Genomic DNA, 18,828 nt, shown 5'->3' on the forward strand with positions numbered 1-18,828 from the left:
TAAAACACAAAAGCCTATAATTTGATTTTACCACATTAGATAAACGTTTTTTTTTATTTATTACACTGCAGGTAAGGTCAAGTAATACTTTCGATTCGATAATATTCGATAATTCCGGCACCGCTGCCGCTGACCTTCAGGCAGCTTACGGTAATATTAATTTAATTTTCAGTTAAAATTTGAAGTTTATTAAAGAAACAACGTACCTGACTTACATTAAAACATCTGAGACATTTAACGATATTTTCGGTGAAAATTTACCCTTTGGCACTGAGTTCTTCATGTTATGTATCCGGAGCCTTGAAAAGTTATAGTCCGATTTCGACAATTTTGCCACAAGTAGCTTTTGTATGGTGGGCGTGGCTATTATTCGATTTCGACTATTTTTATGGTGTATAATGAAGTATGTAAGGGAAGTGACCGCTGAAAGTTTCTTTAGCTTTATCGGTTTGCGAGATATATATAAAAAAAAAATTGGGGCGGGGCCACGCCCATATCTACTTCTTTTATTTATGGCTGATACAAACAACCATTATGCGAACAAAACTATTATACTCTGTGCAACATGTTGCGAGAGTATGATGAGATCAAGTAAAGTAAGTTACACAAGCATTAAATCACTTGCAAATATTGTAGGACAAATCGACCAATTCCAAAATTTTTAAAAAATATTATTTTGATATTCATCATGTTACATTGGACGGTATCGGAATAAAATCTCACACATTCCCCATAAATCATAATTTGAATATTCTTCTGCGACATTTGAATTCATCTCGATTATACAGCAGTAGACGTTTGACCTTAAAGTAACCACAGGCTGATCTTGAAGTTACTATTTCGAATAGAATGTTTGTAGAGGAAGATGGCCTGTAGTTGTAAAAAAATAATTATGTATCCTCAATATTTCATTTATAAAATTAATTGTTAAATGTTATCAACTAACATCTTTACAACCTGGAACCTCGAAGAGAAATTGTGTTCCAACAGGGCAACCCCAGGCAACCCACATCTATGTTTCTTGATTTCTTTCAACTAATGTTGCATGTTTAAAATGAATGTTTGAAATGAAATGATACAGCCACACAAAAAATAAATTTTTTCATGACCTGGGGCCTGTGTACCATATTTGGGCTTCTTTCTTTCACACAGTACGCTCGATAGAACCTTATAAGCGATGTTAAGGAGGTTTATCCCACGGTAATTGGCGCAGATTGTGGGGTCTCCCTTCTTATGGATTGGGCAGAGCACACTAAGATTCCGATCGTCGGGCATGCTTTCGACCATATTCCGCAAAGAAGCTGATGTATGCACCCTATCAGCTCTTCGCCGTTCTTGTTGTTCTTAAAGGGGGTAATTGCTATTATAATTTCTTCACGGTCGGTCAATGGAACATCTGTTCCATCGTCGTCGATTGGGGAATCGGGTTCACCATCTCCTAGTGTTGTACTTTCACTGCCGTTCAGCAGGCTGGAGAAGTGTTCCCTCCACAAACTCAGTATACTCTGGTCATCAACAACTAGATCACCTCTGGGGGTCCTACAGGAGTGTGCTCCGGTCTTGAAACCTTCAGTTAGTGGCCGGATCTTTTCGTAAAATTTTCGAGCATTACCCCTGTCGGCCAGCTTGTCAAGCTCTTCGTACTCACGCATTTTGGCTTCTTTCTTTTTTTGTCCGCAAATGCTTCTCGCTTCACTCTTCAGCTCCCAGTATCTATTCTATCCCGCACGTGTTGGTGTCGATCGCAACATTGCGAGACGATGCTGATGAGTGTTCTCAGAGATCAGGAGTGCAAGTCGAGTAGAAAATCGTCCGGCGGTCGGTTGTGATTGCAGCTTCTCGATGTCGAACCTTCCTTGTGTTTGTTGACGTGTGCGCTTTTCTACACAGAGGCGGGTGCGTATCTTAGCTGCTACAAGATAGTGATGTTAAGACCACGGAGCGCACGCACATCAAAAACACGGGAGACATGTCATCCATCTATAACAACATGATCGATTTGGCTGCGTAAAATTCGATCGGTGGACAGCGAAGTAGCTTGATCGATTTTCTTATGCTGGAATCTAGTACTACAGACGACCATATTTCGGGCCCCAGCGAAGTCGATCAGCCTCAGGCCGTTTGCCGATATTTCGTCTTGGAGGCTGAATTTTCCGACTGTGGTGCCAAAGACATCTTCTTTACCCACCCTAGCGTTGAAATTGCCAAGCACGATTTTGACATCGTGGCGGGGGTAGCGCTCATAGGTACGTTCTAGGCGCTCATGGAAGATATCTTTGATCACTTCGTCCAAATAAGCGATATGTTGAAGAACCTCGCTTTGATTCGGATTGTGGATAGACGTTCATCCACCGGAGTGAATGTCAGGTCTCGACGTCGGAGTCTCTCTCCCACTACGAATCCCACACCGAATTTGCGCTCGTTTATATGGCCGCTGTAGTAGATGTCACAAGGACCCACCTTCTTCCGGCCTTGTCCTTTCCATCGCATTTCTTGGATGGCGGTGATGTCAGCCTTTACTTATATACCTGAACAAAGTATCGAATCGGTTGATCAATCGCGTCGTACGATCATTGTGCTCTCGCAACACTTCATCGAATCGGATTGCGTGTGGAATTTCGCACAGCGCATCAGAATGAAGGTCGGGCGCGTATCATTATGATTAACTATGGTAAACTTATGAATACTGACTTTTAGGATATGGAATTGAAGACATATCTGGATATGAACACATTTTTTGGTTGGCAAGATCCGAAATTTTGGGACAAATTACGTTATGTCGTGACTTATAGATCGGGTAGAGAATGAAATGTTGATATGCTAGACGTTGACCGGTGGAATGTTTTGGGGTAAGCATCTTAACTTACCCCAAATAATCGCTTGCGTGACGAAAAAGCTTAAATTTGTCGTAGGCTGACCTCTTGGGAGATCTATTAATGCAAAGAAAGTTTGTATAAACATATGTGTTGGTAGACAAATATAACGTTTAGTTGTAGATGCTTAAAAAATTGATATTTTCGTCTGTGTTGAAAAATTTATTATATACAACATTTAAATGTCCCTTTTAAACTTTGTGTATTCATTTGAGTGAAGCTTTTCGCTGCCATGTTTATCATAAAATTTAGGGTTTCTGGTGTTTTACCTTACTGAAGTAAAAGCACTTTTAGTAGTTTTCATAAAACATTTAAATGGTAGGCGGGAGTGGTTTCAATCCGATTTTTTCCCATTTTCATGGCATGTAATGAAGTGTCTCAGCCATTTCAAAAAGTATGTTTTATATACATAGTTTACGGGTTAGGTTAAAAGAACATATTGGGAGACGGGCCCAGGCCCACTTTTCATAACATATTTCATCCTAATATGACCCTTATTGATATGATGCTTTGTATCAAATTTCATTTCTATAGCTTCATTACTGGTTTACTTATAGTATTTTATTGGTTTTCTGTTATTGCCATTTTGTGTGCGTGGAAGTGGTCTGATTTCTTCATCATTAAACCCAACCTTCTTATGGTGCCATTCCAAATGTCAATCTCCTCTTCGTGAGGTTTTCTATAGAAACGGGGCTCTGACGACCGTGTGACGGTATAACCTTAGCACCTGCGAGGATTAAATTCTTACAGCCTGCCAGCCATAAGGCAAACCGACAGCCCCGGACTGGATCCAGATGCAGAAGGATAATCACCTACTCATCTTAAATTAAACAGATAATGAAACCAAAATAAATAAAGAAATTAATAATTTTGTTAAATTGATGACGGCTTTTAGTATGAAATATGGATCACGAATAGGAACATGGAACGTGCGCTCACCGCTAGAACCAACCAAATTGTCGCAGCTAAACAATGAGTTAAAGCTCTACAAACTACTGGTTCTCAGCCTCTGATATCAGAAGACCTTACTCGTGGGAAATTACAACAGCTGGTCAAAACTTATTTTTTCTGGTAACGATCCCAATCAAAGAATGTGGGGTCGGATTTCTACTATCCAAATCGGCAACAGCGGCTCTTATAAAATTGAAAGCGCACTCTGATAGGATCATGGTGAGATTGCGCCCGCGAGCGAGGTACATGACAATAGTCCAATGTTACGCACCGACGAATGTTACAGATTATTCTGCTAAGGATGCATTCTACAGCAGCCTTTCGAACATCCTAACCGATATTAATAGAGGCGATATTGTTATATTAATGGGCGACATGAATGCTTGGGAACACTCACAGAGAATGGAGAGATGTTTACTGAGTGTTATTATTGCTATAATGCCGTTATTGGTGGCACTGTATTCAATCGTAAGCGCATACACAAGACAACATGGACATAGCTCGACCATATTGCTATTAGTCATAGGTGGCGTGGCTCCCTTAGGGACGTGCGTAATAAGCGGGGAGCTGATATAGCAAGTGATCACCATCTACTAATTGCTGTAATAATGTTCAAAGTGCCTGCGGTTAGCAAAAAATGCAAAAGAAGTTCAATGTTGACAAATGAAAAAATGCAACAATTTGTACAAGGTTTACGGAATCACTGGGCACTTTCCTTACTACAGGATTCTTACCTGTATATGAGTGACCCAGATGAAAACTGTATTCCTTAATGTAGCAAAATTTAATGTTGGCTATAAAGCGAACAAACGAAAGTGCTGAATCTCCGATCAAAAGTTGCACATTATCCACGAACGCAAATTAGTAAACACCAGCTAAATTGCGTGAAAACGAGACAATCTATGACAGAGCTGTAGAAACCGTATAGCAACATCGACAAACAAATAAAGAAATGTGCTAGAACTGACAAAAAATATAGTAGCAATCTAGCAAACAAAGTGCAAGCTGCTGCTGAAACACATCGAACCCAATATCTTTATCAAATGTTAAGATAGCTAACAAACACAGACTCCAAAACTACAAAGTCGCTTAAAGATGAAAATGGGGAATTAACGACCTCCAAGGACAAGCTCCCAACGCAGCCGGTTCTACGCCACCGGAGTTGACTCGGATTTTATCCGGTCAAGGGCTGCGCTTTCGGAGATCTAACCCTGTTTGGATCGCTAAGTTTTAAGTCTAGTTGTACGTCATTGGAGCAACGCCTTGTAGCAGGGTTGCTCCACATCCTCTTACTCCGGGCTGGCATCGAGTCCAACCCGGGGCCTGAGGTATTTTTCTGCTGCGTATGCGCTAAAAGGCTCCATCCAAATTCCACCTCGGTTAGGTGTAAATCATGCAATTAATGGAGCCATCTTAAGACCTGTTCAGGCTTTAAGACTCATAGGGATTGGACCACACGTTATGTGGCCCCATGCTGTCAACGCAATACTGCGACTGTTGCATCTAAGACAGTGCAACTTGCACCTAGTTTACGCAACGCCACCCTCAGGGAGTGGCCAACTTAGGGCCCCTACGCCTCCCAGGAGCTCAATTAGACAGCATGACTCACAGTCTGACCAATCCCACCCCAACCTTCATCCCGCTCCGATCCTCGTGCGAGGACCTCAAGGCAACTCCTGGTCCCTCGCACAGTCTGTTCCGTATGTCAGACCGTAATACGTCGGAACGTGACCTCAGACAGATGCAATTCCTGCACTGGCTAGTGTCATTTTCCGACGTGTTCCGGCCTGCGCAGTGGAGTGTATCATGCGTTGCCCCATGCTTTAATAGGAGTCTGCCCTCGCAACCAACAACATCGGAGTCGCCAAACAACACCGAAGTGCGACATTTTCCTTTGCGGGTAACACAGCTGCAACAACCTCCACCTGTACGTCACTCCCTCACTCCCAGGGTCACGACAGCAACAACACGACACACCCGACTCTTACAATTTAACTGCAACGGACTCCAAAGAAAGACCGAGGAGATAGTTGACTTTATGAGTCGGAAAGGCGTATCAATAGCTGCGGTCCAAGAAACCAAGTTAAACAGCCACTCAGATCTTCTGAGTTGTGCAGGTTTCAACGTTTTACGTAAAGATCGCGAGCGAGATAGCGGTGGTGGCCTAGCATTCATACTACACAACAGCGTGCAATATCGTTTTATCGAAGGTGACATCGACCACAGGGACACTATCCTAGAATGTCAAGGTATAGCTGTTCGGTCAGGCCAGGTCAGGGTCGTAATCAAGATTTAGCTCATTGCAAATAAAATATAATTTCATGTATGAATTTTCCTCATTTTACTTATACACATATATAAGTATGTAAAAACTTATAACTTTTGAAATGTCCCGTGCGTAGCTGGCGTGGTCTGCTAGTATGTATATAAATCAAGAATCAATGAATATAGGAGAAGAAAACTTTTCACAAATACTCTATCACATGCATCACTTATGGAAAAAATTTCAAAATCGGACTACAACTTCAAGGCTCCTGATACCTCAGATATGTTTCTGTAATTGAGAGGGGATTTTTTTTTCTAATAGTGGTAATCATAAGTTTTTCAAAAATATGGTGGGTTTCATAATTTATAAGTCGGTATATATTTAGTGTACCTTGATGGTAAAAATGAGTGAAATCGGTTTAGATATTGCCTCGTCACTCATATATGTACTATGTGGTTTTCGTTATTCTAGTGGATTTTATGCCGAATATATTGGTCAATATTGTGTGTTATCTTAATAAATTTACATAAATAACCTGCGAGAGTACAAAATAAAGAATTTAATAACGATTAAAATGGTTTACTAGGTTCCAATTTGAAATTTATTGTTTAGTATTTCAGCAAGTGTTAGAGAGTTGTTCAGCAAGAGTTATTAGTGACGAGAAAGTATAAAAGCAATGTGCGCAAATTTTTAAATTTAAATAAATTCAAATTATTAAAAATGTGTATAATACTCGTATTCGTACTAGGTTAAATGATTTTAAACACCAACCTTCTGTGGGAGGGTACCTGCTTTTGGACGATATACAAAACTAATAAATCAGCGTTAGAACTGCGGTCTGGGGATTTATATGAAGATGATGGAATTTCTTGTACATGTGATGACAAAATTTCGTGTTCTCTTACCGACGAATTCAGCCTTATTCACTTCAAATTTATCACAAAACTGTCGAATATGTTTGTGCTTTGTGCGAAATCAACACGCCTTAATATTGACAACAAGTTTGCTATTAAGTTACATCTACTCACAGGTGTAAATTGCGACGCTCTTACATACAAATTATATACTGATAATGATAAAATGAACCCTATTCTAGCATATGTGAAGGAGCAGAATAAACTAACACTAATCTATAGCACTGACATTTCAACAGAACCAACCGAGTATTTTTTTCAGTATCTACGTCAGCTTCAAATGGACATAAGGTCATCAGCGAACATTATAACTCTACCAAAAAATATATTTTCCTTCTTTTTATACTCTCGCAACCTGTTGCACAGAGCATTATAGTTTTGTTCACATAACGGTTGTTTGTGTCACCAAGAAATAAAAGAGTTAGATATGGGGTTATATATATATGAATGCTCAGGATGACGAGTGGATTTGAAATCCGGATGTCTGTCCGTCCGTTTGTCCGTCTGTCCGTGCAAGCGATAACTTGAGTAAAAATTAAGATATCTTAATGAAACTTGGAACACACATTCCTTGGCACCCTGAGGAGGGGTGCTTTCAAAAATGGGCAAAATCGGTACACTGACACGCCCACCAAATGGAGAAAAACAAAAACACATACAGTGTCATAACTAAGCCATAAATAAAGTTATGAAAATAAAATTTGGAACATAGGATCTTATTAGGGAGGGGCACATTTGGATGTAATTTGTTTTTTAAGTGGGTGTGACCCCGCCTCCTAATAGGTTTTTTGTATATAACTTGCAAACCAATAAAGCTATATAAACCAAACTTTCTGTAGTCGATTCTCTTACGTACCTCACCACACTCCATGAAAATAGTTGAAATCAGATAATAACCACGCCCACCTCCCATACAAAGGTTAGGTTGAAAATTACTGAAAGTGGGTTAACTCACTATCGAAAAACGTTAGAAACACTAAATTTCACATAAGAAATAATAGATGAAAGCTGCACTCAATTTTTTTTACAAAATGGAAAATGGGCGTGGCGTCGCCCACTTATGGGTCAAAAACCATATCTCAGGAACAACTCGACCGATTTCAATGAAACTTTTTTTGTAATAGTTTCCTTACCTCCCAATAATATGTTGTGAAAATTGGCCAAATCGCTTCACAACCACGCCTACTTCCTATATACCAGAACTTTGAAGTGGATCTGGATCGTTTACTTTACAATATATAAAGTAAGCACTGGTGAAGATATCGGTGCAGAACTTTGCACAAATAATACGTTTATAGTGTGGCAGCCCCATTCTAAAAATCGAAAAAAAAACGGACCATAGGTTTTCAAGGCCCCATATATCGAACATGAGGTTCTCGGTGCTTCTAACCTAATATTAGGGTTTCCAACTTTCAATGGACTTTATACAATATATATGACGAATATGTGGGTCAAATTGTGTATTATATAATATTAATTAAGTTAAATAAATAAATTGCGAGAGTATAAAATGTTCGGTTACAGCCGAACTTAGCCCTTCCTTACTTGTTACATTCTAAATTGGAAACGCTTACTATTATCGCGCAAAGTCTGACGCATGAGCACAGAATGTTGCAAAACTTGACGCAAGAAAATCTTCAAAATTTTACTGCGCTCAAGCACCTTGATTTAGCCGGAAATAATATGAAAGTATTAGACGCAAATATCTTTCAAACACTTACTAACTTGAATTGTCTAAATTTGAGCCGTAATGAAATCAGAGAATTGGCACCAAATATATTTGGAAATCAGCGTCCACTTATAATACTCGATCTTAGTAACAATTTATTGACATATCTACCGCCTGAAATTTTTAAGCAAAATTATTTGTTATGGCAATTGAAACTCAGTGGTAATCGATTGATCCATATCACCAATGTTATGGAAACTCTGAAACCGTTGAACTATCTTCATAGGCTAGACTTGAGTGAGAACAAACTACAACCTGTTTGGGAAATGAAGATTACCTCCAATGCTTCCATATCCTCAATGAACAACTTCAATGTAAAAATGCAATTGGCTTTAGTGGATGGCCTGAATTATTTCAGGAAATTGTAACCCGAACGGTACAAAGAAATCAATATTTATTTAAAAATATTCGATTTAAGTCGCAACTTTCTGAACGAGTTTAATATGGATTGGTTTGTCAATGCCGGCATCAAATGCCCTTTTCAAATTAACTTAGAGCAAAATTTAATTAAAAATATATATTCGTTATCAAATTTACTTACGGCGACTGAAGATTGTGAGCGCGAAATAAAAATGGCTGGCAATCCTATGATGTGCGATTGTAAATTGGCTTGGATATTCAATGATAATTTACACACACTTTTTAGTGATTTAAAATGTAATCAGACATCAACCAAACTATTGACGGATATCGCACAGCTTGAACGCAATGAACTGTGTGCTTGCCAACCGGTAATGTGCCCCAAAAAATGCAATTGTTACATACAATCTAAGTCACTGATCATCAATTGCTACGATGGACAACTCGACGTTATCGAACAGCTGCCACGTACCGAGCAAGTTTCGCTCGTTTCGCAACTCTACGCTTCGAACAATAAAATTACGAATATAAGTCTCTTTCAACTGCCGACCAACTTAACGGCTTTGGATCTTCGAAATAATTATTTAGAATCATTAAGTACTGAATTTTTGCGTGCAATTCTTAATGACAGCTCAAAACTAGAGACTTTGTATCTCAGTGAAAATCTTTTGTTTTGCGACTGTGCTGCGCAGGATTTGATATACACCGTTCGTGTACATCGGAAACGCATTCCTGATGTTGAACAGTTACACTGTGTTAATCTACAGAATGTTACACTCCTAACAGCAAATGTGGGAGAATTATGTCAAACTGCTGTTAATGTGGAGCGTTATCAATATATGATCGCAATTGGCACTACTGTAGTGGTTATCATTATTATTTTACTTATTATTGCCGCACTCTACTATAAATATCAAACGGAAGTGAAAATCTGGTTATATGGTCACAACATATTCAGCTGTTGCATTCATGAATTAGAGCTGGATGAGAATAAAACATTCGATGCGTTTATCTCATATTCGCACCAGGATGCTGACTTCGTCAACCACACACTACTGCCGCAACTTGAACAGAGCGAGCCACCATTTTGTGTATGCACGCACGAACGCAACTGGCTTGCGGGCGCTTATATACCTGAACAAATTATCGAATCGGTCGATCAATCGCGTCGTACGATCATTGTGCTCTCGCAACACTTCATCGAATCGGATTGGGCGCGTATGGAGTTTCGCACAGCGCATCAATGCTCTATGAAGGAAGGTCGTGCGCGTATAATTATGATTAAATATGGTGAACTTACGAATACTGAGTTATTAGATAAGGATTTAAAGGCATATCTGGATATGAACACATATTTGGATTGGCAAGATCCTAGATTTTGGGATAAATTACGGTATGCCATGCCACATAAAATGGGTAGAGAACAGCATGCAGGTATGTTAGAAGTTGGCGGCAGAATGTTAGTTGTGGGACAAGATTTGTCATTTCCGCAACAAGAGAGCTTAAATTTGTGATAGGAGTGAAGATGTTATAAGATCTTCTGTATATTTATATATGTATATCATTTTAAAATTAATTTAGTAGAAATGTAAAGTAAACATTTATTAAATGTAGTATAAGTACTATGTGAAGTTGTGAGAAACTGTCGCATAAGAATAAAAATGTAATCATATACGTGATCGAGTAGTTCCAGAGATATGGCTTTTAACCTAAAATTTTTATACCAATCTGAATTTTAACAGTGGCGTTTGGCATATCATCTCCGTACCCATCACATAATTTTCGTCTTGCATTCATACCTGTTTTAAAGTAGTTAGGAAAAACATAAGAAAAATATATTTGTAACCTACAATTAATGTGTAGAAGTTCACGTAAGTTAGGAAATTTCCTGACTGTCATTCACTTGGGAGAGGCCAGGAACGATTCTTTGCATATGGCTCAAGCAACTCACGACTTCCGGTCTTAGACCAAGTATTGTGTGGGTTGCTGACACACATACGTTTATAGGCGAGCTAAAGTGAGAAGGCGAGTCCCGCATATGCGGTTGAACGTAGGGTTTGGGACACACCATATACCAGCATAAGAAAATACATCAAGGTACTTGGCTGTCCCTAGATCGAATCACACGAAACCAGATCGATCATGTTGTGATAGATAGACGGCATGTGTCCAGTGTTTTGATGTGCGTACGCTCCGTGGTCCCAACATCGACTCGGACCACTATCTTGTAGCAGCTAAGATACGCACCCGCCTCTGTGCAGCAAAGCGCGCACGTCAACAAAAACAAGGAAGGTTCGACATCGAAAACAGATGTTTCATTAACCGATCATGAAGAAATTCGAGTAGCAATTATCCGCTTGAAGAACAACAAAGCGGCGGGCGCCGATGCAAGTGGACCTGGAAAATCAACAACTGACCAGATATTCACCATGCACCAAATCTTGGAGAAGACCCGTGAAAAGAGGATCGACACACACCATCTCATGGTCGACTTTAAAACTGCTTTCTACAGCACGAAAAGTAGCTGCCTCTATGCCTGACGTCTGAATTTGGTATCCCTACAAAACTAATACGGCTGTGTTAGTTGACGTTGAGCAACACCAAAAGCTTCGTCATAATCGGGATCTCACTATCGTGTGACTTCTTTAACCTGATGCTGGAAAAAATTATTCGAGATGCAGAGCTAAACAGAGAAGATACAATCTTTTATAAAAGTGCACAGCTACTGGCGTACGCCGATGACATTGATATCATTGGAAAAAACACCAGCCCCGTTAGTTCTGTATGCTATGCAGTTGTGAAAAAGTATCACAACAAAGCAGGGATAAAAAACTTTGGAAAGTACATTATAAATACGAGTAATGATGAAACAGTACAGTACAGTTCTCAAATCGACATATCTCAAAACAACTTGATTATTTTGCAACATACCGATTAATTTAATTATTTTGCAATCGCTACCGAATGTTGCAAAAATATATATAAAATTCTTCATATCATTTACGGTATAAACTAAAAAAAAAAATGTATATATTAGTTTTATAAGGATAAATATATAAACTGATATATTTTAATGAAACCTTAAATAATTTGCGAATATTTTTGCCTTAGACTGTTTTGTCACATATGAAGATTAAATTGTGTTTCGTTCTGGTTGACATCGTGAACTATTCGAAGATAAGGAAATGAAAAAAACTGACTAAAATCAGATTGTGATAAATAGACAGCTCTCTAAAAAGTGAATGCTGCCACATACAAAGTTAAATTTTTAAAGAAATTCACACTAATTTCTAATTTATCAACAGTTACTTTAGACAGATTTATGTGTATATTTTCTAGCGGTTTCAAATATAACCGTTATCTGGAAGGTGGTTGTGATTATCAGCCCTACTTCCTCGTTATTTGCCTCAACAATGAAATGAAAAATGTGCTCAAATAATTTGGTTTCATAGTTGGAGAACAGCAGTTTTTGTGTTGTATAGCTGAGATATTGCGAGATGACGTATACGAGCTTAAGTGGATAGAGGTAGTCAGAGACACGAAAAATGAAAACTTTTCGTTTTCTATTAAGTCATGTTATTTTACAAAAGTAATAATATTACAAGAAAGTTAAAAAAAATTTAAATTATATAAAAAAATTATAGCTGTAGCTGTTTAGATAATCCTGGGACGGATCGAAGCCTTTTTCTTTTTTTTCAAAAATTAACAATATGGCGGCCTAAGGAAGTTTTTTTCGAAATTTGAATAAAAGCTTTGACCCGGCACAGGATAATTATGTATTATAAAATCTGTAGAAATTTCATTCAAATCTACTGAAGGGTTTTCGAGTTACATCAGTTCAAAGAGCATAGTTTTGAAAAAAAAACGCATTTAAAGTTTCACACTGGCGTGCTGGAGTGAAGAGCGTTCGAATAACTCGAAAAGTAATTATCGTATCAACTTCCAGATATTACACTTAACGAAAAAAAAAAATTGAAAATCCTGACCACCCCTAACACCTTAAAAGTTATCTCTTGCATAGACCAATAGATGGGCATACAGTCATCAGTAAATGAATATCGTCGAACCAAGTGTGCTTTTACTGTGGTCTGTTATTTTTGTGCTTTACCGTACCTGATATCATGACATGAGGATTTAAATCATTCCATCCTCAGAGAGTATACCAGAAATATAATTTCTATGCAATTATGTTTCATAAACATGATCCAATCTGACACTGTCAGAAAAGTTTCAATTCAAAATATCTTATACTTATCTTTCTCCATAACTTAAATTTTCCATAAAAAAATCAATTTCTAAATATCGACCAATTTATGTAGATAGTCATGCGGACATTACATTTACACAGGTTCTTTTGAGACAAACAATCGATCACCCTAATAGGTGTACGTATTTTTATAAAACTCCAGCTTTGTCGTAAATGTTTCGCGACCTTAAGCAGAGCGACAAGGCGATGAAACATGCATAAATCATTTGCGCTGTCAACGATATTCCACGTGATTTTGTATTTGAAAATTTATAATATGTACATATTTTGCAAGTGTAAAGGAAAATAAATAAATTGAAAAATAGCCGACAGGAAGAAAAATGATGCCCAAGTCAAATTGGAAGGTAGCCGGAAGGCGTGGTAAAAACGGACTATTAAAAGTGCGGCCAGTAATCAATTGTAATTACACATACAGACATGCATGAGACTGTGCTACAGATTATATACATACACACATATATACAATGTTGGTAGCTACCGTAAAGCGCATGCATGTTTCACCGAAATATGTAAAAATTTGACAGCAACTTGGACTTCAGCAGAGAGAACTATATTATATGTATGTTTAAACATATATAAATATTCATATATGTGCATTGTAAACTTGAATAAAAAAGCAACTGAGTTACTACACACTTCTGCTTGTATTTGCAAGTTACACTCTATCCAATTTCTAAACTTACATGTATGAGTATGTTTTAATGTATCTGTGTGCTCGTCCACTTTGTGTTGGCGCTAATGTGGCACAACAATCAATCATTATCAATCTGCTAAGTGCTGTTCAAGGCATTTAACGTTTTTGTTGTTATTGTGAACGTAGTTGACGACGCTTACTTTGAGCAACTTGCATTTTTACCATATACAAAGCTCTGTGTATGTACCCACACAGGTGTGTGAATGCTGTCCAAAGTGACAGCACGCCTGAAAGTGGACTTCTTATATGCTAGTAGATGTGTGTATATGTCACCGTAACGGTAAATAGTAGTTATAGTTAAAATATTTTATTTTATTTGTCTTTATTTTTATATTTCACTCAATATATTGTACATACATGTATTTTATTGAATGAACGACGATAGCCAAAAAGCATCTGCTAGCTGTCATTCGATATTTGCGCACGTGTTTGTTATTGTGTACATTGGTGTATTGGAAAAATCTCTGCTAAATGTGTGACAGGAGTATAATTTACCTTGACGCTTTCAAATTCACAACGGTCTAGTTTTCATATATTCTACACGTCCATCTCTCCCGGTGGAACTATCGTTCATTTCAATGCAATCGAATGGAATATTTGAAAGCAATACAATTCATACATACATATATACCCATGTGTAAGTATATAATATATTATATAACATATAAAAATATATCTACATATGTTTTTAGTTAGTTTTGCTTGTTGACAGCCTTGATGTAGCGTTTAGAGAGAAAGCAAAAACAACAATTTATTTGGATTATTGGTTATTTGGAAAAAATAGTTAGAAAACATTGTAACGTGCTTTTTGAGCTTAAATTTTGTGGTACATAACAATTTGAGTTCAACATACTTACACTAGTGTATCTAAGGAATCCTATTACTCTGAGTTCAGTTAGTATTTCTTGTGCTAGTAGCTGGTTTTAACAGAAAGATTGGTTGGCCTACTTCGTTCTGAGGGAGAGTTGATTAACACAAGCTACATTAAAAAAAAAAATATTTTTGAATTTGTCAAAAGTAAGGTATGACAATGTCGTGCCAACATAATTTTGAGTTAGATACTGTCATTCATTTATGAAACGATCACTGTTATTTGACTGAAAACAACAAGTTATTATTTCTCTTGTTTACTTAAATATCGGTGTTTGTTAGTGATGAGCGATATTGTTTTTTAACAATCACAGTGATTTCGTTTATTTTATTTTTAAATAACTGTGATTTTATATTGCCATTGCGGTCACAACTCAGTGAACTCCTATAGCCACTGTGATCGAATTAGAATGACATGTGAAAAAATTACGGTGAAAAATTCACCGTAGTGCAATATCGCTCATCGCTTGTGGTTGTTATAACTCCGAAATGGCTCTCAAGGTTCTCTTTATATTTGGAAATACGAAAAAGTCGCACACGTCTGCCATCGTTTTAGTATTGTTTTTGGCAAAGAATTCACGAACAAGGTACGAATTGTTGGATTTTTACCAACGAAAATCATCAAGCTCATTAAAGCACATCTAACCATAGCGGCTGCTACAGACAAAGCAGACCTCTCCCATCAGGAACACCGCTTCTTTGTACAGGGATGCTGACCTGACTAACTGTGGATGCCGTGGTGCCAACCCGCGCTTTCGCAGCTTGGAGGGGGACCAGGATTTCCTCTTATCACCCTTATGAAAACCGCGGAGATGGCCGCCGCGACAGGGTTTCACTCAACGTGGGAGATGACTCCATATTCCAAGGCGAGGGTTGACGCACGCCCTTATGAGACAATGCGTTCAGAGCCGAACAGCGCAAAGAAGGAGTTCTCTCAACCTACCACATCAACTTGACGGGAGACGGGAGAAGATAACGGGAGAAGAACGTACTCATAGGCTTGCCAAGGTTTTAACGGGACGGATTCAGCCTTGGCATTAACACACCACACCATTTCTGCAGAGTGTCACCCCTACATAGTCAGGTGGCGGGATACCACGACCACCAGCACAGATCGAATGCTTGTAAGTTTGCAAAGGCAGGCACTTTAGTTTCACTATTAACAGAATGCATACAGGTGGGAGCTGACTTCTTGCGGTTTACTGCAGAATAGCAGCTAACTTGGTGAGCTGGTCAACTGGTGGCTCTTGCAATTGAGTTCTTCGCTCACATCAATCCTTTGGGTATTTTCATTGAATCAAATTGGATCTTACACCTTCGCACAATTAGCGGGAATAGAGATAACACCTTAAGCAAATTGATGATGTGCTGTTACCTCGTGTTTTTTTTTTTAAAGAACTGTCCCTGAGAGTTTAAGTGTGACCTCACATTTTTAGGGATTGACAATAGGGTTTAACCTAACTGATATCACTTTGTATAGTCATCTGCATAGGGACTATCTCAGAAGCGAATTACTTTCTTGAAAAACTAAAGAACTTTAAATAATTAAACTTTTCCAGATAATATCTTTGATGCATATGATTGTTATTGAGGCCTACTTCATACGTACGCAAAAATTTATTATTTTATTTTCTCTAATCAATGAAAGCTTCATTCATACCCACAATTTGTTTAAAATATAATCACATTATATAATTTAAGTAGTAATTACATAAGTGTTCTTTAATATACAGCCTGGTGGAGGATTGAATTTGGCGCACCTTTAGCTGACGTTGCCGATTTGCAACGAATGCGAATGTTAATTGCCAAATCCCAGGCATATTCGTTAATCGTTGGTAATAAATTTGCTTTATTGCCAATTTCCACTTCATTATTAGCTTAACTGATGTTAAATTTTTCCGCCGCCCACAAACACAAATACAAATACAAGCAAACCAACAGTACACAAACACAAGTCTGCACATAGCACATGAGTACATACATCAATACATATGTATCTAGAGCAAACAAAAATCCACGAAATTTCGCTAAGCTGAAGCTATGAGTTAATGTTTGTTTGTACATATTTGTGGTACACATGTACCTATGTTTGTGTATGCATTCGTACGGCGCCGGAATCGTTGCTGCTAAACAGAGTCGTAAATATCGCCGACAACCGCATAGCCAAGCAGGAAGCTATCGAAGCTGGACGCCGGACGCTAATGCCACTATGTATTGGTCATTCCGCTGTGTCTGCTGCAAACGCCAGCCGCTAGCCACTAGTTTGGTTAGGTGTTGCTGAGTTGCGCTGCTATAGCTATAGCTATACAAACACACATACACTGTTACATACGTGTATGGACGGGCACTTATTGCAAACTTTTAATATACTGACCTGATGTGGCGGTATTTAACAGACTCATTCATTTTGTTAATTTCTTTTTCGATTTCTCTTACGTTTCCACCATCATCGACAATTTCCAGGTGCTTATCACAGTTGTGTGTGTAAATGTTATGGTGACTGTGTGCGGGTGTTCGTTGGCGCGCTTTAATTCTAGCCAAGTCGAACGGCACACTGAACTTTACTGAACTGGCAATCTTCGAAATTTATGGATTCCCAGTTGGATTATAGCGACTTTAGAGCAAAAATAAAAAAAAATACAAATATAAGAAATTAAGCACAAAGGATATGGCTGCACACATATACAAACATATTTACGCAAGCATTTAATTTTGTGTCTGTTAATATGGCTGTAAATGTGTACATAAGCACCATTGAGCTATACCATAAGCGCATAACGACTTTCTCACACATATACCATACATAAGTGTAAATATGTGTGTGTGTGTATGCGCACTTGTGTATACCCACAATTAGTTTATGTGCTCAGCTCGTTTACCGAAGACAATAGCAATTAGGAACAAATACATTTTCCACAGTTTCTTCCATTCTTTTTTCGTAAATTTTCTTCATTTTTTGCTTTTGTTCTCGTCGACTTTATTTTCGGTTTTTTTACTGCATTTATTTTTTAAATCTGTCGACTTTTTGCTTCATTTAAGCGCATACTAAGCTCACATTTTTTACTTTTCAGTTTTATTTATTCCACAATTTCTCGATAACTAAAGCTTTTTCAAGTCATTTGGGCGTATTGTTAGTGCTATCCTGTGGATTATTTTATCTTCTTCATTGCATATGCTTTTTTTGTCTTTCGGCAGGATATTGACAATATTTAAAGCGCTTAGTTAGTCGAAACTTTACGATAGTCATACTGTGCTTTTGTGTTTGTGCATTTTAAATTGCAATTGAGGCTTTTGTGGTATAAAAATTAAATTTAAAATTTAAATTGCCTTTTCTGTCATTCATAAATGCAATTTAAAGACAAACAAGCAATTTTTGAAAATTTGAAAAAATATTTGTGGCATCGTACTGGAGAAAAACAAAATTTTAAACAGGTAATTATCAATAGTTGAGAGCAAGAGATACACGTGTATGTGGTTCCAGAATCTGATGGAATCATGCCTGCAGAATATTTTGATATACACCCTATATATATGTCGAGCTAACGTTTTTTTAGTATATCGCTGTTTTTCAGTGAAAAAAAGAGAGGAGTACAGAATAAAATTTATATGTGTATGTTAGCATGTTAGTCTCAATGGTTTTGCTAAATTAAACTCAGTGATTTAATCCATTTCAGCGTTAATCAGGAGCATTCAGGACCGACGAGAAGAAGATTCGTTGCGTTAAGTAAATGGTTAATTAGAAAAAACTTTTACTAAAATTTTGCTTAATATATATTCATATCTCAGATAACGAATATAGAAAATAAAAGTAATCCATTTGATGAGTGTGTGGTTAAATGAAAAGCCTGCCCCTCACATTCCACAACACTGCCACACAACATTAGCAAAAGTATATCACTGATAC

The 18,828-nt window shown here is 37.8% G+C and overlaps 1 protein-coding gene across 1 annotated transcript; it reads left to right on the forward strand.

Annotated features, from left to right (window-relative positions):
• Positions 1 to 9,305: 9,305 nt before the first annotated feature.
• LOC128920331 (protein toll-like) lies at positions 9,306 to 10,607 on the forward strand. The gene has a single exon (XM_054227417.1). It carries the CDS (start codon positions 9,306 to 9,308, stop codon positions 10,605 to 10,607), a length of 1,302 nt encoding a protein of 433 aa, XP_054083392.1.
• Positions 10,608 to 18,828: the final 8,221 nt, after the last annotated feature.

This window comes from Zeugodacus cucurbitae, chromosome 3 (genome assembly GCF_028554725.1).
Source record: "Zeugodacus cucurbitae isolate PBARC_wt_2022May chromosome 3, idZeuCucr1.2, whole genome shotgun sequence".
Lineage (NCBI taxonomy): Eukaryota > Metazoa > Arthropoda > Insecta > Diptera > Tephritidae > Zeugodacus > Zeugodacus cucurbitae.